Source organism: Strix uralensis, chromosome 1 (genome assembly GCF_047716275.1).
Source record: "Strix uralensis isolate ZFMK-TIS-50842 chromosome 1, bStrUra1, whole genome shotgun sequence".
Taxonomy (NCBI): Eukaryota; Metazoa; Chordata; class Aves; order Strigiformes; family Strigidae; genus Strix; species Strix uralensis.
In genome coordinates this window covers 65,603,302-65,626,107 of record NC_133972.1, presented here as the reverse complement: position 1 = coordinate 65,626,107, position 22,806 = coordinate 65,603,302, and the positions used below count along the sequence as shown (strand labels likewise).

At 42.0% G+C, this 22,806-nt stretch overlaps 1 protein-coding gene across 1 annotated transcript; it reads right to left on the bottom strand.

Annotated features, from left to right (window-relative positions):
- Positions 1-942: 942 nt before the first annotated feature.
- LOC141949241 (elastase-1-like) lies at positions 943-19,635 on the bottom strand. The gene is made up of 8 exons (XM_074883017.1): positions 19,488-19,635; positions 9,327-9,430; positions 9,070-9,179; positions 8,152-8,283; positions 7,356-7,492; positions 7,064-7,209; positions 5,454-5,603; positions 943-1,065 (listed from the first exon to the last, which is right to left on the bottom strand). The coding sequence occupies exons 1-8, from the start codon at positions 19,633-19,635 to the stop codon at positions 943-945; spliced, it is 1,050 nt and encodes a 349-aa protein (XP_074739118.1).
- Positions 19,636-22,806: the final 3,171 nt, after the last annotated feature.

Below are 22,806 nucleotides of genomic sequence, written 5' to 3'. Positions count from 1 at the left end.
AGGCTCAACCCACCAAAGGGAGAATATCTGGGACCAACAGAGCTGAAATACTTTGGCATGAGTGTGAAGGCTGTGACTACTTCCAGGTCAGTCCAGCCAAGGAGGCTGAAAAGCCCCAGATGGCTTGGGGACCTGATTCCCTGGGGACCACACAAGCCACACACCAGGGTAAAACATTACAGGAGAATCGTGACACCAGAATGAACAACATAAAAGGATCTCCCTCCAAAATAAACCTGCTCCAGTGAGATACCCTGTGTAGGAAACTGTTATCTATTACACTTCCCTGGAAATAAATACTTTGGTACTACTTTGAAATAAATAGGGATGAGAAGTTATTGGTCCTGAAGTGTTTTTCATAGTGAAAACATCCCAAAGTGCTTTCTGGTAATTAAGGTTGAATAGCTGTCAGGAGGCAAGGGAGCCCATTGTAGTCATACTCCCAAATACCCATCATTTTTGTCTGCAAGTGAGCAAGGGAATGATTGGGTGACATAGTGATATAATTTCAACTAGAGATTTTAGGGGTTATTCTGATAAAGTATAGCAGCCCAGAGTACTATTTGGATGAGGAGATGTCTATAACCAGAACATCTCTATTCAGCTGTGGTGTGTCTGAAGGTCCCATTGCTGAGCTTATCTCTGTGTGACTTTAAAGCTCCCCAGCTTTGTTGTGTTTTGGGCCAGCTGAGATGCTTAAGGGTATGAAGACATCCCCATGGGGCTGGTGGAGATGACAAGAGAACTCAGGAGAGCTCTGCCCCTTTGACGCAGCAGGATAGGATGGGATGTCCTCAGATATCCCTAATGGCACTGACCATTGTATTTTATCCCTGCACCCCCAAGCTGTGTTTCACAGCATCTGCAGCCTTACCTCCCCAAATAGCTCAAGTAGCCATTCCTACACCTCACTGGAGCACCCTACACCTGATGGGACCACCCTCAAGAGATAAGTGTCCTGTTGCCACAGCTGGCTCCTTTTTCTGCTCCCCATAAAGATGTAGGGAGCACCAGTTTTTCAAAATCTAGTTTGTTCTCCGGTTTAGCTGCATCCTCACCGCCCAGCTTTGGAGAAAAGGATGGGACCATTATGTATGAGCATTACAGTACTGTGCCCAGCCATGTTTTCCCAATGCTATTGGATGTTATATCACTGTGACACCTAGTATCTTCACACAGTAAAACCTGCATGAAACACAGCATTTTCCATAGGCTTCCTGAGGGGTGCTCCTGGGATCACAGCTTTGCACAGCAGCTCTGGCGAACAAGTAGTTCTAACATGGCTCTTGGATAGTAAGAGGTAAATGAGGCATAGGAGAAGCACATGTACCCTGTCCACGTGCTGCCAGGCTATCATCTCTCTCTTATCCTATGCAATAAATCATGGTTGAGAAGCACAAGCTGTTCCTGTCATCAAAACGTGGAAAGAAACACTCCTCTTGGCACTGGGGACGTGATAATGACCCTGAATTAGAGCTGTACGTCTCCAGCACCTGATTCTCCTGCTCCTGCCAGTGCAGCTTGATGTTTCTCCTCTTGGCTGTTGCAGCAACAGGTCCAGGTCTTGCTCATGTGGAGGAAGAATTTAAAGGAGTAATGTCCAGCCTGGCTTTCAGAGCAGCTTGTGACAAGAGGTTTCAAGCACGCGATGGTCACAGCTGCCCCGTGGAGACCAGGGCAGTTGCATGGCTTTGGGCAGAAACAGGTGTAGCCTATCACTGCTGTCACGTCAGGGGATGAACAGGGGATGGTTGTGGTGTTTTGGGCTGTGGCAAGGCACACTCATACTGATTAAATTGCTAACAAACATGGTCCCAGGAGTGCTTTTGGTCCCAGGAGTGCTTTTGGCCCAGGGAGCAGGAATGGCCTCAACAGTTCCCAGTTCTGCTCAGCCCAGGCCAGGGATGGAGACTGATGAGAATTTGGGACCTCATGTGACATCCCCAAATCCCCCTGTGGCCCATGCACTGACCCCCAGCCCAGGCATCAGACACTGCAAAACCACCAGACACGCTAATACTTCACTTCTCAGCATCTGAGTAATTTTTTGAAGCTGTTTGAGGGGCTCCCTTTAAAAATCTAATTTCCCAAAATCTTTGATCTATGTCTTTTTAATTCCTTCTGAAATTCAAAGGGAAAAGCTTGAATGTAGTCAGGCCAAGATCTCAGATGCCAGCATGCTCCAATCACTTGGCTGCTAAGCGCTCTTATAAGGGACATTACTCCATCACTGAGCCTAACAGATCCAGGCTCTTTCAGGAGAAGTTAAATATTTGAACTTGATGTAGCAGCAGAAATCACACATGCTGTCTTAAAATGAGCAAGAACCATTCAGCAATATTAAGGGGCAGGAAAGCTGAGATTCAGGGTTTTTTTTACTTGTCAGAAGAGAATTGTCAAACTACTGAGCACCCAGGAGACACTGCCAAGTGCAGTTCAATAAAGCAGAGAGCTAAAAATACAGCTGGGACGCCACTCCTTTACAAGCCTTAAAGAAAGCACCACTGGTTTCATTTTCATTTGTGCTTGCCGTAATAAGGAAGATTTATCTGTTTGCAAGTCAGACCTCTGGATAACGGCAGCGAAAGGCAGCTCCTGTGTGTCATTGCTTATCTGTGTGTCTGCAAGCAAACAAGAAGGACAGAGTTCAAGGCTGTGTACATGCCATTTTATCATTCTCGGCCCACAAAACTTCTTTAGCAGTCAGTGATAACCGGATTGGATATTCCTTTGGTTTGCCAATGCCCTCTAGTGGCTTTTCGAGAGAAGAAATGTGCATTCCCAAAAAACAGAGGGTTTTGCAAAAAATACTGCTATGCCCTAGGTGTGTGCAGGCTTTAGGAAAGATGGAACATAAGTAGTGTAAAATGGAAAAAGAACCAAATCAAAATCCTTCATTCATAAATGCTCATCTTATACACAGCAAAAGGAGGAGAGGGAAGGTTGTGGGATTCCCCATGTATTCCTAGAAGATGGTCTTGTAGTTCATCAAAAGACAAATCTTGCTTTATTGTGCATGTACATCTCCCTCTCTTCCTCCTTCCCTCCCTTTATTACCCTGTTGTGTGTCTAATAGGAACGTGGCTTTTATTTGGAAAAGTTTTACACTGCAGATAGGCTTGCCTGGCTGGCTGGAGTACAGGTCCCTGCATGCCTAACGGCACAGGAGATTATTTTACACTGAATTTATTGCTTCCTCACTAGAAAAGCACCCTAGAAATTCCCTTTTCTATGCACTTAGTCTTAGATAATAAATTTAAAAAATAAACATCCTGCACAGAGTGAATTTAAGAATAAGATGGATTGTACTTTCTATCAGTTGAGTTTGCCTGTATACTTGAGGCAGTTTCCCTCTGTATAAGCAGTGCTGTATTGAAGCTGTTTGTTTAGAAATATAAAGAGAACCCAGTTCTGCAAGCAAATATCTGCCGGCTGCTATAGAATAGAATAGAATAGAATAGAATAGAATAGAATAGAATAGAATAGAATAGAATAGAATAGAATAGAATAGAATAGAATAGAATAGAATAGAATAGAATAATTTCAGCTGGAAGGGACCTACAACGATCATCTAGTCCAGCTGCCTGACCATTTCAGGGCTGACCAAAAGTTAAAGCATGTTTTTAAGGGCATTGACCAAGTGCCTCTTAAACACTGACAGGTTTGGGGCATCAGCCACCTCTCTAGGAAGCCTGTTCCAGGGTTTGACCACCCTCTTGGTAAAGAAATGCTTCCTAATGTCCAGTCGGCAACTCCCTTGGCGCAGCTTTGAATCATTCCCACTCACCCTATCACTGGATCCCAGGGAGAAGAGCTCAACACCTCCCTCTCCACTTCCCCTCCTCAGGTAGCTGTAGGGAGCAATGAGTCTCTTCTCCAAACTAGACAAACCCAAAGTCCTTAGCAGCTCTTCTTAGGATATTCCTTCCAGCCCTTTGACCAGCTTTGTCACCCTCCTCTGGACTCATTCAAGGACCTTAACTTCCTTCTTAAATTGTGGGGCCCAGAACTGCGCACAATATTCAAGGTGAGTTAGCACCAACACTGAATACAGTGGGATAATCACCAGTTTTGACCAGCTGGTCATGCTGTGTTTGATGCACTCCAGGATGCAGTTTGCCCTCTTGGCTGCCAGGGCACAGCGCTGACTCATACTGAGCCCGCTGCTGACCAGCACCCCCAGATCCGTTTCTGCGGGGCTGCTCTCTAGCCACTCCTCTCCCAGTTTATACTTGTGCCCAGCAGCGTCACACCATTGCTCTGTTCCCACCAACTTGCAAGCACCAAGCTGACCACCTTTGCCACTGGTGGGGTTATCCCTGTGGAATCCCTCAGCCAAAAAATCTCATCGTGGTCATTTTCTGCAGAGTGGGTTTGGTGCTAAATTGACAGCCCTGAAGAGCTGTGCTTGCTGCCCACAGCCCAGCCCCAAGTTAAGGACACCGTCATCGGTTTATATTGTCTTTACAGGCTGCAGCATTTGCTGGAGCCTCCTTCCCTGCTGACTGGGTCTGAACCTGTGCCTAAGGCCGAGCAAACACAGCAATAGGTTGTAATCACTGATATTTTATTATACTCTTAGCCAAATTTTTCTATCAATAGCCCAAAGAGGTGTAGAAGGGATGAGAGAAGGGTTAATGAGCAGAGATACTTCATTCTAGCTCTTCTCATATTCATGCACCAGTCGATCCTTCTCTAGTAACCCCCATTATCCGTTATAATCTGGAAAACAAAAGAGAAGTGAATTCAGTACAGAGCCAGAATAATGCATGTCTCCATCACGTGTAAGTGCTCTGAAGCAGGGTTTGTTCCCAGCTGGGACAGGGGACTGCTCCAATGACCTGTTCCCACCCAGAAAGGTTTATGGACTGCAGTAGCCTCCCTGTTATGTGCAGTGATTTAAAATATCTCTCCCCACCATTCTTTCCAGCATGGTTTACATTGGCATTTCTACAGAACCACCACCTGTGCCTGGGAAACAGCTGCTTCTTGTGCCAGACATTATTTCTGGGAGCAAAGAGTTCATTGCTCATTGTCAAATGTAAAGCTGAAAGTGCATAGTGCGGCACTGCAGGACTTGCACTTGTAGAGATGCTTCATGTCTACTGCATTTCCCATTCATCGGCCAGCTAATTCCTTCAGTGGTTTCCTGGAGTAAGGTTCTGTCTGTGTGAATGGCGATGGTAATTTTTTGGACATGAAGCCCAGCTCCTGCCTGGCTTGAATTTTTTCTGTGGTCCTCAGCAGAACATTTCAGCTATAAGGCAGCAGCTCCTTCCTTAAAATTGTTTGAGTACACCAAAAGTAGCACCAAATATCCTGATTTTAGATCTCCCCAGATCCCCCAGTTCAACTCTTAACAGTTTAATAAATTAAAGACTCCAATCACTCTGGCACTCCCTTGCCTTCACAGAAGATGCGTCAGGTTACCTCGCAGGCACTAAGCAACTTACATTGCGGATCCAGTCCACGTAGGCTGATACACGTGTGAAGACTGTGGGCTTCTTGTAGGTGTTACAGTAAGGAACTAGCCCAAAACTGACAATCCCATGGACTTGCCAGTGACCATCTTTGTAACAGTTGAGAGGGCCCCCAGAGTCCCCCTGGATCAGAGGAAGGAGAGGAACATATTAAGCCAAATTATCTGAGCAATTGAGGAATGACTGGATAGGACTAAGGAGCGCTAGTTAGTTAATCACTGTTCTGAACATGAAAGTAAAAATTTGTGCTGCTTACTTTGCAAAGGGCTGACTGCTCTCCAGCAGCATGGGAGCAGAGACTACCCAGCACCTACCAAGGTGTTGCAAAGATCAGACTATTTGTTATCTTAGTCTACACGCACAGACACACACTCATATATACACATACACATCCCGGGAAGGGCTGAAACCCTCATTTACCACCACCATTGCAAATATAGTGACTGTAAGCAAATGGTCCAGGGCACGTTGCATCACATGCAATCCTTCCCAGCAAGGTCCACCTGCACAGCATCTCCGTTAAAAAATCAGTGCACTCTCCAGCTACAAGGAAACAGGTAGAAGGGAAATACTACTCCCCTTGTGCTTTGCAAACAAGTATATTCAAAGGGTCCCAGGAAGTTAAGGTGGTGAAAAAGAAAGCAATTTGAGTTAAAATATATGAGAAGATAAAGGCTCTTGCTTGGCTCAGAACCCGGTTTGTAACAAGGTCCTGCCGTAATTAAACCACACCAAAAAATACACTAATCATCTATAGATTTATAATTATACCATACCTATAATTTTACTATGTATAATTATATAACCTGTTTTATTTCTATATTTTACTATATTCATATATTTACATAATCAAATATGTTACATATTTGTCCATTATTTTTTCAGGGCTCTGCATGTTTACTTTCACCAGAAGCCACCTCTGTAGGGAAGGGAATATGGGCAGAGGTAACTGGTATCACCTGCCTTCACATGCCAAACCTCCTTACCACCTGGGGCCACCTGGAGTCCCTGGGATAAAGGGAACCTCACAGGATCTTCCTTTTCCACCTAACCTGGGCTAGATGGTGCAGTTGGACACAGCCAAAACTTGCAGCAACCTCAGCTATTGTAAGCAGAGCGGCTGGGCAGGAGAGGGGTGACAAGCAGTGGGGAACACTGCCTGGTCTGGGGTGCAACATGACAGCAACATTGGAGGAGTGGTAAGACTACCGTGCAGCTTCATCCTTTGGATGAGGGCAGAGGGGACTGACAAAGTCTCAACCTAGTCCCCCGGAGCTGGTCAATGGGACATGCTGCTGGAATAAAGGGCAAATCTCCCCTCCAAAATCAGAGGGAAGAGATACACCCTGAGGATTTGGAGGTTTTCTCTCTGCTGGCTGCTCTGTGGGGACCTGGAGGAATGTGGTGCAGTCTGGTTTAGAAGATATTCAGCAGAAAGCAGCAAGGGGGCCAGGATTTGAAGCAGAGCTATTGCAGGTGAAGAAATGGCAAAACCAGGTCCCAGCTGAAGGAACAGCAAGGTCAGATAGGAAGGAAAGAGAAAGAGAGGATCTTGAAAATCCTCTTATAATAACAGATCTTACACTGCATCCAGCCCTCACGCCATCTCCACCTGCACAGATCATAGTGACTTTTGCTTGAGATCCCCACCAGTCATCCTGGGAGCAGATCTTATGGTCAACAATTGGCATCATCACCTCCTGCAGTCTGTCTGGGACGCTGCCATCCACTGGCAAAGAAAGGGTGAGATTTTGGTTCAGAAGCTCCAGCAGTTGAGGAAGGAAGCCCACACCCTGCCTTGTTCAGCCTTATCTGCATGGTGGCCCCTCTGAAACCAGGAGGGACCCTCAACACTCCTCCTTCACCCTTACTTACCACTAGTTGCGCCCCATCCAGTAATATAGCAGGGATAGTCATTGGGCAAAATGTCTCCTTCAGATGGAAGCAGTCCCAGCTCAACAAACCCATTGTCATAGGCAGGAGAACTGAGGCGCAGCAGGGCAATGTCATAGCTGAAATGGGGTACAGGTAAAAGACTCTTTACCAAAAATCCTGAATTATCATAAACCATATGTCCTCACTCACATTTTGTCACTTATACAGGTCTCTAGCCTCTGGCATGATGATAGAGTAGCACCTTGCAAACATCATTAATTAATCCTTATAGCTATCACAGACAACAGGAAAATATGAGCAACTAAGAGAGAAGAGGTCATGGTACAGACTGATAAAGGACTAACACCCCCCCAAAATCTTCACTTCTTTGGAGGCACCCAACCTCAGAGTGAATTTCAGTGGACCCTGAGTTGACAAGCATGCCTCTGAGGGGCGGTTTAAGACAATCTGTCAGCATTTCCTTGTTGGCTTTCCTTCATCAGATGTAAACAGTGGTGTGACTGCTGGCAAGCTCCTGAATCTGCTGTACATCCTGGATTCATCTGTGAGGCCCATCCTTCCCCCATCTTGGGCAAAACAGGACTGAGATCATCCACATAGACACCATGTAACACCTCCAAGAGAGGAGGTCATTTGGGAAATCTCCATTGCACCATCTTCCAGTGCTTCCCACAAATCCAACCTCACTGGAAACTGGACTGAATATACACATAAACGCTAGTGGGACAAGGTGCTAAGTACCATTCAACCACCTGATGATATCCAAAATAATTACCCATTGGCGATGTTATTGGGATTCCAGCCTTCGTTAATGAAGACTCTATCCACATCAATAGCGTACTCAGTGCCATCCTCCTGCAAGAGATCATGCTCACCCAGAACCACTCGGTAGGTTGATCCTTCTGGCCTGAAAATGAATCACAGAATATGTGATGAATGTAAATGTAATGTAAATGAAATGTAAAAAACACTCCCCACAGCTAGCTTTGTAGTGTAATTCCTGCACCACTGAGACCTTCCACCAATGTAATAATTTGTAAAGCACCTTCCACCGGCAGATTTTCAATGGACTGTAGCTAAATGGTCTTATGAACTAGGCAAATGCTGCCTGCGGTTTGCTGGCAAAACAAGTGAAGGTGCAGCATCAGCTAACAGTGCTGAGGTTGGTCTTGAACGAGAACCTTCATTTTGCATCTCTGCATCTTCTGAAACAGAGTGTGAAGGATCAGCATGTTACACTTTATTGTAAGTACATTCACTAAAGGCATGAGTAATTAAAGAGGAGTGTTCGCTTATTGGTGTCATGTTGTATCATTTAGGTGGTGCATGTTAGACATGATGCAGAGCAAATTGTACAACATGGCCTGTGAGCTAGGAAACACGCCTTTTGTACAATCTCTCCATCTCTGCAGGTTTCTCAGGATGCAAACCCCTTCAAAATGCTCACATTTATGCAGATGCACCTCCTCTTATGCAAATCAGCAATCAGCTTGATTTCCACTCCCAGAAAGTCAGTAATTAATATGTAAAATCAAGACTAAGGCAAACAGAGTTTTCCAGTTCCCTTGATTAAGTGTGCAGTAAGATGTCCAGCTGTGCAAGGAACAGCTCAGAGGGTGAGAAGGGTCTGGCTCCTGTCTGCAGCACAAATGAGGAGCAGAACAAGAATTTTAATGCTTTTTATCCTACTCACATGCTGAAGCAATGGGCTGCAGTCATGACCCATTTGCCGGTGATAAGGGTTCCACCGCAAATGTGAGAGTAGTACCCCGGGTAGTCAGGATAGGCAATCTGAAGCGATACCTGGATCAAATGACAACATATTTTACACCCAAGCCATGCTGTGCCTCTGCAGAAACAGTGTGTGTGGCTTTGGACAGCAGAAGCTGTCATTTTCTCACTGTTTTTTCAAGTATAAGGCTTCTTCCAAGTATAAGACACCAGCTTTACCTGCCACTTCCAGCTGTGTGGGTCAGCCTCATGGCCACCAATTATTCGCCCTGTCAGCACATCCTCCTGAAGAGTATCCCTTAGGGGACTTCCAGAGATTGCGCCTAACCACACAAAAAAAGGAGTGCAGTTTGTCATGTGGATTTCTAAACAGCATCAGTCATCTCGGGTTACTGCCAGCAACAGACTTGTGCTGTGCAGGGCAGCCAGCTAAGCAGGTCTGAAAGATCAAGTGATTGAGACTCGCACGTGGTGACACTGTGATTGCTCTCCATCCTGGAGGCTCTTTAAATACCATAAACAGGCTTCAAGATGCAAAGCTTTCATATAAATTGACTTGTTTCCCGTACTCCATACAACCCCATCCTAACTGCCAGGTGGTTGTGGACCAACCTAAATCCCCTTTCTTTCAGGTTGTAGGTTTCCGTTCCCCTCCCTCAGAGAACTATTAGATCTTTCTTATGGAGATCTTGTTCCCGCAATAGAGAAAACTCCTTCCCACCAGAATAAATATGTCCACATTAGGTTTTGCCCTAGCACAGTAACTGCAGAGAGAAAAATGATATGCTCTAATTTGCACCTCTTAGAGGTTGAGAGGTTCGCCCTTTCCCAGCTCAAATATTTCAATTGCAACTTACCCAGGCAACTAAGAAGAAGCAGAAACTGAAGCATCTTTAATGAAGTGGTAGCATTTTTCCCAAGACGAACTCTTTTTATACTAAAATATCTGATAAGAAGCTGTCTAAATTTGTGATTAATACAATTTATCTATACTCATAACTCATTAAACTGATCTGATGAAAAATGTTCTCTATGTGGAAAAAAAGGGGGAGCAGCAAACTGTTCAAGGTAGAGCCCAAGGTTACACAAACACCTCCACACTGCATAGTTCCCACAGGGCCATGAAGCAGAAAAAAACCTGATAAATTCAGAGTGTTCTCAGATCAAGTCAAAAACAAAGCAGTGCAAAACCAGGCTCAAGAAGCCAACACTTCAGACTAGAAATCGTTGATGCACATGTTGTATTCCCTTGTAAGAAATTTATCTATCAGTCCAGCTGTCTGCTACTCCATGTAACATGAACTGATCTTTGTCAACTAGATAAAAAGAGCAATAGCAAACAGGGAGAAGCGTAACCACTGAGGGTGTTTCAACCTTGGCTGGACGTATTAAACTGACCTTGGCTGAACATGCTGACCCTTTTTTAGGATTCTTTTCTGCTCCCTCCTCCCTGCTGAATGAGTTCTGCTCTGCCTGCCCCAAAATGCTGGCTCTCAGTGGCAAGAGGGTAGGTAGGGAGGTGGGCTATGGCCAAGGGGGATGCTGTAGCTGGAAGAAACCTGGGATATCTCTGAGGAATGGAAAAGGTCCCATAATCACAGAATAGTTGAGGTTGCAGGTCTGGAGGTTATCTGGTCCAACTCCCATGCTCAAGCAAGGCCACTGAGATCTGGTCCAGATGGCTTTTGAATATGTCCAAGGATAGAGACTCCACAACCTCCCTGGACAAGCTCTGCCAGTGCTCAGGCACCCTCACAGTAGAAAAGCGTTTCCTGATGTTCAGAGGGAACCACCTCTGTTTCAGTTTGTGCCCACAGCCTCTGGTCCAGTCACTTGGCATCACTGATGCCTGACTCCATCCTCTTTGCACCCTCCCTTCAGGTATTTATGCACATTGATTAGATCCTCCCTGACCTTCCCCTCCTCCAGGCTGAACTGTCCCAGCTCTCTCAGACATTCCTCATAGGAGAGGTGCTCCAGTCCCTTCATCATCTTTGTGGCCCTTTGCTGGACTCTCTCCAGTATGTTCATGTCTGTTTGGTACCGGGGAGCCCAGAACTGGACCCCGTACTCCAGGTGTAGCCTCTCCAGTGCTGAGGGGAATGATCACCTCCCTTGACCTGCTGGTCATGCTTTGCCTTATGCAGCTCAGGATACCATTTGCCTTCTTTGTGGCAAGGGCACACTGCTGGATCATGTTTGATTTGGTGTCCACCAGGACCCCCAGGTCCTTTTCTGCCAAGCTGCTTTCCGGCATCCTGGGACAGGCAGTAGGTAGGGAAGGCACCAGGTAATATTACCAAGATCTGCATCCCATCTTTGACAGCGGCCTTGATGGAGCACTTCAGAAGAAAATGTAGAAGCCTTTGTAATGGATAACTTTATTCTAGGGGGAAGTATGTTTTGCTTTTTTATATCCCCATTAACTGCAGTTCCCTAACCATTTTATACTTGTGGAGCATCATGATTCATATCTCTTTAATGGTTTAAGGCATCTATCCAGGAGCATAGCAGATGTATAAGATCTCCAGTTAAATGTAAAATACAGCCCCGCTTTACATGTCCAGTGAGGAAGAAAACAAGAAATGCCTATAGCTAGCAGAAACTCAGAGACTTGTTCCCATGATCAGGGGAAATCCTCTTCAACACACAGGCCATCAACGGGTGGGAAGTAAAGCTCATCTTCAACTTGAACTGCAGCCACAGACCAATTGTCAAGTAAAAAATAGAAGAGTTAAGGAAATTAACTAGAGAGGATAGCAAGGATCATCCACCCAGGTATGCCAATGGGATCCACTGTCCATGGAATGGACACAGTAGAACCAGGACCTTTTCCATATCATCCCAACAGCCCTCTTTAACAAATCATTTTTATTTCACTGGAAGTCATAAAAAGTTCAGTGTGATATTTCAGCACTGAGACCTTCTTTAAGTCATTGAACACTTTTTTCCCCCTTACATCATAGATCATTTTTAGTTGCAGTTAGTTTTGGCTAGGATGTCAGCAAGTGGCCTCCTAGCCAAACAGTCTCTTCACTCACTTTCACTACATATATCATCCTTGTTAGACCTGGCAGACTCACTCATTTTCTATTGCTAATTTATTTTTCCAAAGACTTTATATGTTCCCTACATATAACTCAGTTGTAGAACACTGTTGTTTGTTTATTCTCCTTTTGGACATCATGCCGTTTAGCTTGAGTAGTTGTCCATAATCTGTACTCCACAGCAATGCTCATGGTATCATAATCATTCTGCAGCTGAGTGGCTTTGATGTTGGGCTGTGTTGTAATGCCCAAAGGAGAAATAAATTACACTGAGGATGATGAATTACAGCTGTTTTCAGAATTCTTCCACTTCAGGCATTGTTTTAGCATAGAGCTCTTGAGGGACTGTCTGTGTTTTTGTCTGGACTCTACATATATGGTTTGTGGAAAAGGTGAACCTAAGCGACATATGTGAATGGAGAGAGAGGAGTTTGAGCATTGGGATTGGGAAGCTGTTCCATGTACAAGCACTTGTCAGGGTGAAAATTTGAATTTATGAGTTAGAACTTTAATTGTAAGGGAAGGAAAAGAAAAAACATGCAGATTAGCATTAATGGCAATGAGAAGGTTGATTAGTTTTCGGTACTGCAGCTTTACCATGGAGCTCCAATTGTGAAGCTTTGCTTGAGATGCCAAAGTCTAGAGCTGCCATCCAAAACACAACATCTCACCTACTGATAAATCTCAGAGGCCCATAACCCTCCTGGGGCTATGAAATTTTTTTCAGACCATGAACGGTCCTGGAATTGGAGTCCAGGACTCTTCCTCTTTGAGGGACCATCTCAAGCCAGAGCTGCTTAGGGTTTCTCACAAGTGTAGGCAAAAAATGAATTTCTGTGCTTCAAGTCTTTACCAGTAATCAAAATGGGACGCCATTCACACCACAAAGCCAACCCAGGTGGCCCTGTTTGTGTCCATATGGCAAAACTCTTTTATAAAACCAGAGAGGTCTCATCCACGCTGTCGGTGGAGCATGGTTTGAGAGCAACATCTCTCATCCATACTAACTTTCCAAACTACACATAAAAGTTGCTATGAGGAGTGTGGGCTGGAGCAAAACAGTGTTATGATAGACTGTACTAACATTTAACTGTACAGAAAAAGCAGGACAATGTCTGAGTTGGTGTTCTAGCACTGTTTAGTTAATTGGTGCTCTAGTATTGTTTAGTTAATTAGTGCTCTGGTACTGTTTAGTTAATTAGTATATAGCCTTTTTATCCTTGCTCTCAGAGCATCAGAATTAAATATTTTGATGACAGCAGCATTTTCTGAGTGAGTAGATTATTTTAGGAGTTATGGAAAGGATAAGGGAGGTTGTGAGGAATAGGATGGATTCCAGGACTGTACAAGCAAATAAGGAGATTTGGGTGAACTTGACGAGATCCATTGGAAGCTACTGAACACAAAGATGAGGATATAGTCATCTTTCGGGGAGGCCCTAAAGCACAAACTGACTTCCAGACATTGGGAGGGTTTACTGTGCAGCTTTATGTCTGCTCTGCTCTTACACGCCTTTCCTAAGCATCTGCTATTGGCCATTGTCACTAGGCTACTGGCTAGATGTATCTTTGGCATGACATAGTTCAGCTCTGCATATATCTTTATTTATATGTCTCTAGAAATGAAAGCTTCAGTTTTATTTTTGCAGTGCAAATGCCAAGGTTCCCTTTCTTCTGTATAGCAGCAATTCAATATCTCCATTCAGGACAGTATTAAGCACATTGTTAAGTATGCGCTAATATAAATCACATGCTCCCCTTCTCAACAGAGATAGTTTTAAATGTATTTAGTAGGACAAGAGAAGATTCCTTCCAATGCATGCAAAGTATTACCTTTTTCATTATTTTGTCTCTATATTCCTTCTCTTTCATATCTGAGGTTGAGTTGATCAACACACTAATAAACCCATAAATATTCTTAGCTTATACTCAATTGGCACCAAGTTAGGACAACATGAGCAGAAACCCTTCTGTTATATAAGTTAAAAAGTCTATGGATACACTATCCTGAAAACACTGACAAAGCATTAATCGAATGTACAGGTCTTAATTATACTACAGTGTCCTTAATCATCAATAAATGAGGATAAAGGGACAAATGACTTCACTATTTCCTCCTCTTTTTATTGCTACAGGATGAAGTCTTTGTTTCAGTATGAGTACCATTGAGCTGTAAAAAGGTAAGCATGATATGAAATGGCTAATTTGTCAGACCACACAGTATCCAGAAGCATATCTTTGAAGGTTCATCTAAAAATATATCTGACTCAAAAGAAATGCTTAGGAAGAAAGAAACATAAAAATAGTAAGTGAGAAAACTTCACATTTCAACACTGGACATGTAAAATGACATGAGGTAATGACTGTATATTCACTTTAATGATAAAAATGTTTATTAAATTTAAGGTTGGTCTCATAGAATGCACACACAACCCATATTTACTGATGTTTCATGTGATGATGTTTGATGGAAAGGGCAAGTGACTGAGTAGCACTAGCGTTAGTATATGCTGTGATGTACACATACATGAAAAATGCTACCTGATAAATTTATTAGGCACCTGAGGTGTGGGTAAATTATAATGCGCACATAAACTCTACTCTAAAAGTGATTTTTAGAGAAGTTTGATATACAGACTGTTGAGGGTACATGTAATGTAAGAGCATCTGCTTCATTAAAGTTACAAGATCAGGGACCTTTTTAGTTCAGAGGGGATAACAAGAAAAAGGGAAAGGGGTAAACAAAACACAGAGACACAAACCTGGTAGACAAGGGATAATTAAGATGATGATGAAGACCAAAAATTTCCAGACCATAACTGATGGGCCATTAAGGAACTACAGGCTGAGCTTTGGAGAGAGCTAACCTGGATGGTGCTACTGATAAGAACGAAAAAGAAGATGAAGTTGAGGATTAGGGTATTCAAGGAGGCTGTGCAGGACAACCAAGCTGGACTAGATGGCAAGTAGCAGATCATATAGCAGGTATAAGGGCCCAGTGTTCCCACTGAGGGCACACCAGACCAGGCTCCAGCAGCTGAGCCGGAGAAAACCTGGGTCCTGGAGGCTGCTGGAGATGGCAGGTCTTGTAATGTCCTTAACACAGACTACTGCATATGACAGTCTTACTGGTTTTATTTAAAACCTTTCTGCACCATCCAGGCAGGCAAATGATGTTTAAAATTGATCAATCCAAATTACTGCCACTTCGGGGGGCTTTCAGCCTGAGCAAATAATATAAGTGGCTGCAAGAGAGAGGGTCTGGTACTCACTGTCTTTTAAATTGAATCATCTTTATAATACAGCTATGATAAATGCAATGTCCCCTGCTGGTGAACCTAAAGCTCTCCCTTGTTGAACACACACAGACTTTAGTGTTCATGTCTGAGTCATCTTAGTCTTTTCTTAAACAGCTGTCATCCCACGTTGTTCTTTAAAAAGTGAAAACTTTAATTTTATGTTAATTAAAAAGTCTAAAATACATATTTTACTCAACTTATTTTTATATATCTAGTGTTTACTGACATCTCTAATAGCTAAACATTTTGTATTAATATCTCATTTTTAGGGTTTGATTGCTGCTTGTGCCTTTTCTAAAATCTTGAATCTTTGGATAACCTGGAGAGAGTGTCAAAACCTAGTTAAAAAAAAGACAGTTAATAATAAATTTAAAACTATTTTTCTCATGATGTAATTCAAAGTTCTTTGAATGACTTCTTACATCATGACAAACTTCTATCACCTCCACATATCTCTCATTCTTTAGGTAACTGAAGGTGAGTTTGAAGACTTCAAGAGATGCAGAAAAAATAGTTGTTTACCACCACTATAGCTTCTTGAGTTTAATCTGAGATTAAAACAGCACTTCAGAGCTGGTATCACAACAGATTTAGAGTTAAAATAGGATATCCCAGAAAACATTAAGATAATGAACATGTGACCTGTGGTACAATTTTTTTCTATCTGGACATTTTAATTGAATTCATGTGTACATTGTGTTAGGAAACCCCCAAAAAGAGAGCTTCAAGGAAAAAACGCACCCTGGATCCTTATCCAGTTTGCAAGTGAAGTGCCACACTGGGTGGGCTTACACTACCCAGGGCTGGGAAATGAGGGCTGACATGGTCACAGGTATTGCACTCACAAAAGAGGACCATGTCACATCACTTGCTTTTCAGAGTCCAGGTGCTGGCACAAGTCCTCGGGACTATGTGTTATTGCTTTAGTACATGTTTCATTTGGAGAGTAAAACAGTACATAAGGACTGATGAACTGGGAGATGAGCAGCAACTAGCACTCCATTTTTTCTGACAACACCCAGTTTATTTCTGCTAATTGTTTTAGTTGAGTTCTGGCCTTGGCAGTCTGTTTTAAGTATCTCATGGGCTTGGGTCACTGTCATAATTTGAATGCTTTCCTTCTAAGAAAATATAAATCACATGAATTACAGCAATCTCCCTTCATAGGTTAGTGATCATATTGTATCTTGCACTGTCATGTTACAAAAAGCTAATTCAAAACCAAACAGGTTGTTAACAGACTGTGGAATAGCCCTCAGTACTGCCATTTATAGTAAACTCCCGATACAGCATTAAAAAACACGGAACATATACCCACACTTTTACCTTTTTACCTTGCACCCAAATACCTACAGACAGGCTCCTAGAATCTCATAATATAGTAGAATTTATATATGAAATCTTTATATTAGAACAACATATCATTGACAAACTAGATGGAATATATGAATCAAAAGTTCTTATAATTAAAACACCCGTAAAAGCTTTTCACCTCGTCATTGGGCACAGAAGATACAAAAGGAAAACCATCTCTGGTGTTACAGGCAAAGATACCATTTCCAGGAATAACCTTTTACAGCTGGGTGCTGTCAATGTGACATGTTTCCTCAGTGCAGTACGAAGAATTTGGATGATTCAACTCTTAATGATTCAAAACACTGCTAAACAAATCAAGGTCAAAGGGCTCCTTTAAGTAGCAAAATACATTACTCACTTTAATACGTTTAATGGTTGATGATTAGTTTTGAGCATTCACATAGTTTTATTAAAATAATTAAGTACACACATTCGTGCAGGGGAAGCATGTAGATAAATATTTTGCTGGATCAGGACCAGAGTGTTCAGCTAGTTGTAGTTTCGCACTGCTATTTCCCAGTATTGATTTGACTATATTGAAAATCTTGGGAAAGGAGCAAAACATGAATAATGCAAATTATTTATGCACAACACAGAACTGAAAGGGTAAGTCTTGAGAAATAATGTGCTATTTATTTACTTTTAACAGCATAGTAGCTTGATCTTGCCTCTGGATTCTGTAGAACACTCAGTACATAATTCAATCTCTTTAAGTTTTTTAAGTAACTGTTGCACTAAAGAGCAGTTTACTGAAATCCACAGTTTTCATAACTCTTAGGAGTTATGGGTGTGATTTTCTATAAGCAAATAAACTGTATGCTTTAGAAAAATTAGTCTATGAAGCTCTATAAATACTGGTACGCTTAACTCCACTGAAATCAATGGAAAAGCTTAGTATTAATGACATCAGAATCTCACCCAGTGTGTTTACTGGCAAAGTTCACCTTGACCTTAAGTAAAGAGAAAAAAGTACAAGATAAATAGCATACACTCTGTCTCTTTTAGACCATACTCAACGTAGAAAAGAGTAGTAAACACATTCATATATAGTAATTTTAATATGCTTATTAATTTAATTTCAAAGATTTTAGCTTCAAGTTAAGAAGAAAATGCTATTCATTGTGAAGAAAAAACAGGTAAAAAAGCAAAGTGGAAGTCTATTAGCAATTTATAACAGAAAGGAATGTGTATGAAAAGATCTAAAGAATTTTTTACCTAATTTTTTGCCATTTCTGCAAGTACACTGAGAGCATTTTCTACATTGCATATGTCTGTAGTAGCCACTAAACTGTATTTCTGTAACATCTTTAGCTGATTTAGGCTCTCTTGCAAACAAGGACAAAACTTCTTTAATAATTTTTCTGCTGTTCTTACACCCTGTTATGCCACTTCCTTCTTATCTAAATTACTGTAACATTAAATTCTATATGGTACTTCCTAGTTTCTCAAATAGTGACTAATAAAAAGCAATATGCATCTTTGTCTAAAAATTCTAACTACCCCATATGTAAACAGAGTGCTTATGCATTTGTTTTTCTAAATATGTCATAAATCACACTGTTTCCCAAGCTAAAAATTAATCACCTTACACTGCTACTATTTGCATACCTGTTCTATAGCTAATTTCATCTTACTCCAGGTCTTGGAAGCATGGAAGTTTTCAGAAGTGCTACATTTTCTTTTATCTTTAAAACGAAAAGATGTTAAAAAAAGGAATGGTTAGATATTAATATTCTAGATCTATTTCTAAGTGTGTTGTCAATATGTACATTCGTGCTTTTCCTGTACGTATATTCACTCACTCAAGACTGACAAATTCTTATCTCAGTAGTATGCACATGGGATACCTACAAGGTACCCTCCTCTATTTTCCCTCTTTTCTTCTTTCTCATGTCATTCATGCTGGTGTAAAAAGAAAGGTACACACCCTACAAATACCTGTTTCTCTCAGCATCAGAATTTCTGGAAAAATGCTTATGGCCTCAAAGCAAGAGATGTAGGAATTTACATACAAAAACATATCTCAAAGAATAGAATTCCAGCCAATTTCAGGAAACTCAACATAAAGAGCAGAAAAAGACTGAATGCCTCCATTTGTCAATGTCAAAGTCATGGCTAAGTATTCACAACTGGTTGGTGGAGATGCCCATCTAGTTTAGCTTCAATTAACTGTATTTGCAGTGCCTGGTATTTCAGCCAAATGGACAAAAGCATCTGAGATGACAGCAGTTGATGATCATGTGTACTTGGATGCACAGCAAAACAATTTTTGACTGAGGATCAGAATTTTTCTTGCTGAGAAGTTGCAGGTGTGCTCTCATCCAGAAGGGCAACCAACACCAACACCATTAAACAGGGACAGCAGAGCCTGGGACCACAATTCTGGCCTGAAACAAGTACAAGAAGATCTGGAAGGAAGGGCAGGGTTCTTGGACTCACTGGATACCCTCAAACCAGAAGGTCCTTGGCCAGACTAGGATCAGCTGAATGTCTACTGGCAAACCCTGCTTGGCAAGGGTTGTGAGTGCAACAGCAGATGCTGCAACAGTGTCCTCACACCTCCTGGTGTTCAGCTGCCTGTGTTCAGGGTCAGCTCTGATATAGTGGAGCTGCAACCTTGGATCAGACTTCTGTGGAAACTGCTACCTTGTGAGAAAATGAGAAAAAAAAAAAACAAACTGAGAAGCCTCATCTGGGGCTGTATCCATTGGGCCTGCTGCTCAGGCCCTTGCTCTTCATCTTTCCTTGAGCTACGTTGCTTAGGATACAATTGTCTATCTCTCAGGATACAATTGTCCATCCCTTCTTCCACCATTTCCCATTTCATGGTCATCAGCTTTAAATTAGCACTTTCATTACTATGTTTGAAGCTCTTGACAACTAAGTCACTGATAAACTTGATGTAAAAGCTTGCTGGTAAAGAAGATGGGAACCTTGCAGTACTTCTTTTATTGATATTATAGCAGTGATATTATCTGTTACTATGTTTGTTTGATGGATTTTCTTCACGTAGGGCTTTATGATATTCCCAAGCATGACAAATTTGAGCTTTCAGATCACTGGGATGAACCTTCCAACCAGGCAAGGAGGCAACCGTGACTATTAACTAGGGTAGCAAAGATAATTTGAAAGGCATTCTGATACATCCCTTCTCCATGTTTGCCATTGATAAAGAAAACTCCGGACTTTCTGCAGAAGTGACATATTCATGCTGATCAACTGAAGAAGTGATCAGGAGAGTTGGTACACTGACCGACTCCATGCTCTGCATCTTCAATATCACCAAGCCCAAGTCAAAGCCAGAACTCCAGAGGCTTAGCTGGCTCAAAGGGAACTTTCCTACATTTATGTTCAGACCCAAAGCTCCTTCTATGGCAAGAAATAAACTGCACCAGAGCTAAGGGCTTGGCATTTCCTTCTGCTGTCTATATTGTGAAACTGTTTGCACAATTCCTGGTGTGGTTTTGCCCCATGTCAGCCACCATAGTCTCAGACAATACTTGGTCACATTTTAATGCATAATATGGGCCAGGAACAATTTCAATAGGCAACTGGGTTGCACACACTCTGGTTCAGAGATGAAAGAGTTTAATCACATGGACATTAGATGTGTCTTGCCAGTTGGACTCAGGAATAAAGAATGAGTACCACCCATTTGATTTACTAATAGACTCAGAACAAATTTTTTTGTCAACTGAAACTCTGTCCAGATGCCTCTTTTGTAAGCCTGGATGCTGCAAAGCAATTGAGCAACAGAGGTCTCTACTGGATATGGTTCTGACCCATGGTAAACAAACATAGTCAACCTGACTGAGAGAAGAAGATAGTAAGCCAGTCTTCCTAATGAGGATTACCAATGACAAACTTTAATAACAGTTTCTGAATTACTGTGTTCAAGTTACTTAAATCCTCAGTGGTTTCCCAGCCTCCTCTGTTCTTTAATACTAGCAAATAGCTATTAGGAACCTTGCCCTTGAACTATTTTTAGATGGGTTTTGATATTTCCAGGTAAGACGTTCACCTGCAGCAGAAGCAAATTCAAACTGGAATGCCCTTCCTGCCCTGAGAAATTCAAGAAGAAGGACTGCAGGAGAACAGAGGCTCAAACTGAATTGTGCAACTTCAGGATATGATGCTGAACACCTACTTGTCTGGAGTAACAGAGCTGACAACTTTTCACTGAACATGTGCTGATGCAGAAAGATGGGAATGGAAAGCACAGAGAAGATGGCTTTCACATCTTGAGCAAGAACTCAGAATGCTTGTTTTGGTGCTAAAGGCTATGCCAAGGTCCTCAAACACAAAGCACAGTGCTACTGTCAGTACTGCCAGCTTCTAATAGGTTCATGCTGTTCTTGAAGAGCTTGCAGTGACCGAAGGTAAGAGAACACTGTAAATTTTCAGGGGATTGAGGCAACAATGGTACATTGTTCTCTCCCTGGAGAATAATGGGATAACTAACTCATTGAAAGTGTTGAATCAAATTAGTCTTCTGCAGAGTGTAAGAACTTGGTTTAAGCATTGATAAAGGACTCTACAAAAGGGTGCTGTACTTGACAATTAAACGAAAATGCACAGGAAAACCTCAAGACAGCAGCCAACCTACCTTGCAGATATCCCTACAAGGAGAAGTCTTGGATTTGATAAGAGACAGAGCATTGCTCAGGAATGTAGTCTTAACCCAAATGATGGAAGGAATGGCTAAGTTCACCAGAGCAGAAAAATCACTTCTACAAGTTATAAACACTCTGTCAGAAAAGTTGTGGCAATGTGGCACATGAAGAGCCAAAGTCCAAGAGGATTTAGACAAATCTGAATCATATTTTTGATAGCTCTCTGGCACCAGTCACTGTCCTTTCTAACTTTGTTAAATTATCTCAGAGCTTGATTAGATTGTCCCATGTGCCTGTTTGAAAAGAGTAGAGGGCAATCAATCTCAATATGAAGTTACCATATTTATGTATATAAAGCACCATGAAAAAGTATTTTTAGAAAAAGAGAATTTTGAAATATTTGCAGTAAGCATACATCTGTATACAAACATAAACAATGTGTATGAATTTCTTCAGAGAGATGTTTAACTTATTTTATAATATATTGATGGAGGTACATGTTTTCTCATACATATGATATCCTTTCATTTATAGCTTCACAGTTCTTACAGCTTTACAGATCATGTGTTTGCCAGTTCTGATGCACAGATTAATGCAAAATCAACCATTTAAAAAGAGGCAAATCAGGCACAAACCAGATAAACTCTGCCAAGGAAGAAGTTAACCCTTGAGAAGAATGGTTTGTTTACTTTTCCCCAAGGAGCACAACTCTTGGATTGAATCATGACTGCTTAAGTACCTAGTTTCTGTTTATATGCTTAGACAAAGAGTGCTTCTGCAATGAATGAAAGTACTTTTACTTCGGTACTGAATGAATTTAAACTCTGTCAATGGTACGTGTTGCTGGAAACCTGCCAATTCAAATCTCTCTCTGGGACACAGATGCCTACATTTATCCAGACTTCTGCCTTAAACGTCAAAGTTGATGCTCTCACTCTCACCCTGAAATCCTAGCAAAACCACAAGCTCTACTAAATGCACAATGTCCCTTTGTGAAACAGTAAGCAAGAGAATAGATGGGTCGTGCCAGATGTTAACTATGTTGTTTAACACAATCCACAAATATACACCTGTACTACGGTGATAATGACAAATAAAATAGTGACGAGCAATACTGATAAAGAACAGCATTCCCTTTAACAGCTGTCTTCTGGAAGGAACCCCTTCAAGCAACTGGCAAAGATAATTCATTAGAGTAGCATAGAGCATTAGAGTATTGGCTCATGCGCTCTCCAGTTATGGGTACTCACATAGCTCAAAACTGATGATCAGGCAAGCTCCATCAGCTGTGCCAAGGGTAATGTTAGATATAGGGTTGAGCTGCTCTAACACCTTGTTGCTACAAAAAAAAAGTGACTTGTTATCCCTCTATTCCTGGCAACAAG

Bases quoted from the DNA above. Each gene is read 5' to 3' on its own strand.
- LOC141949241 (XM_074883017.1), bottom strand. From the start codon at position 19,635: ATGAAATGGGAAATGGTGGAAGAAGGGATGGACAATTGTATCCTGAGA. The intron at 9,180-9,326 runs GTAAAGCTGGTG...CATTTGATCCAG, and splicing joins CACACAGCTGGAAGTGGCAG to GTATCGCTTCAGATTGCCTA. The intron at 5,604-7,063 runs GTAAGATCTGTT...CCTCTGATCCAG, and splicing joins GCGTGAGGGCTGGATGCAGT to GGGGACTCTGGGGGCCCTCT.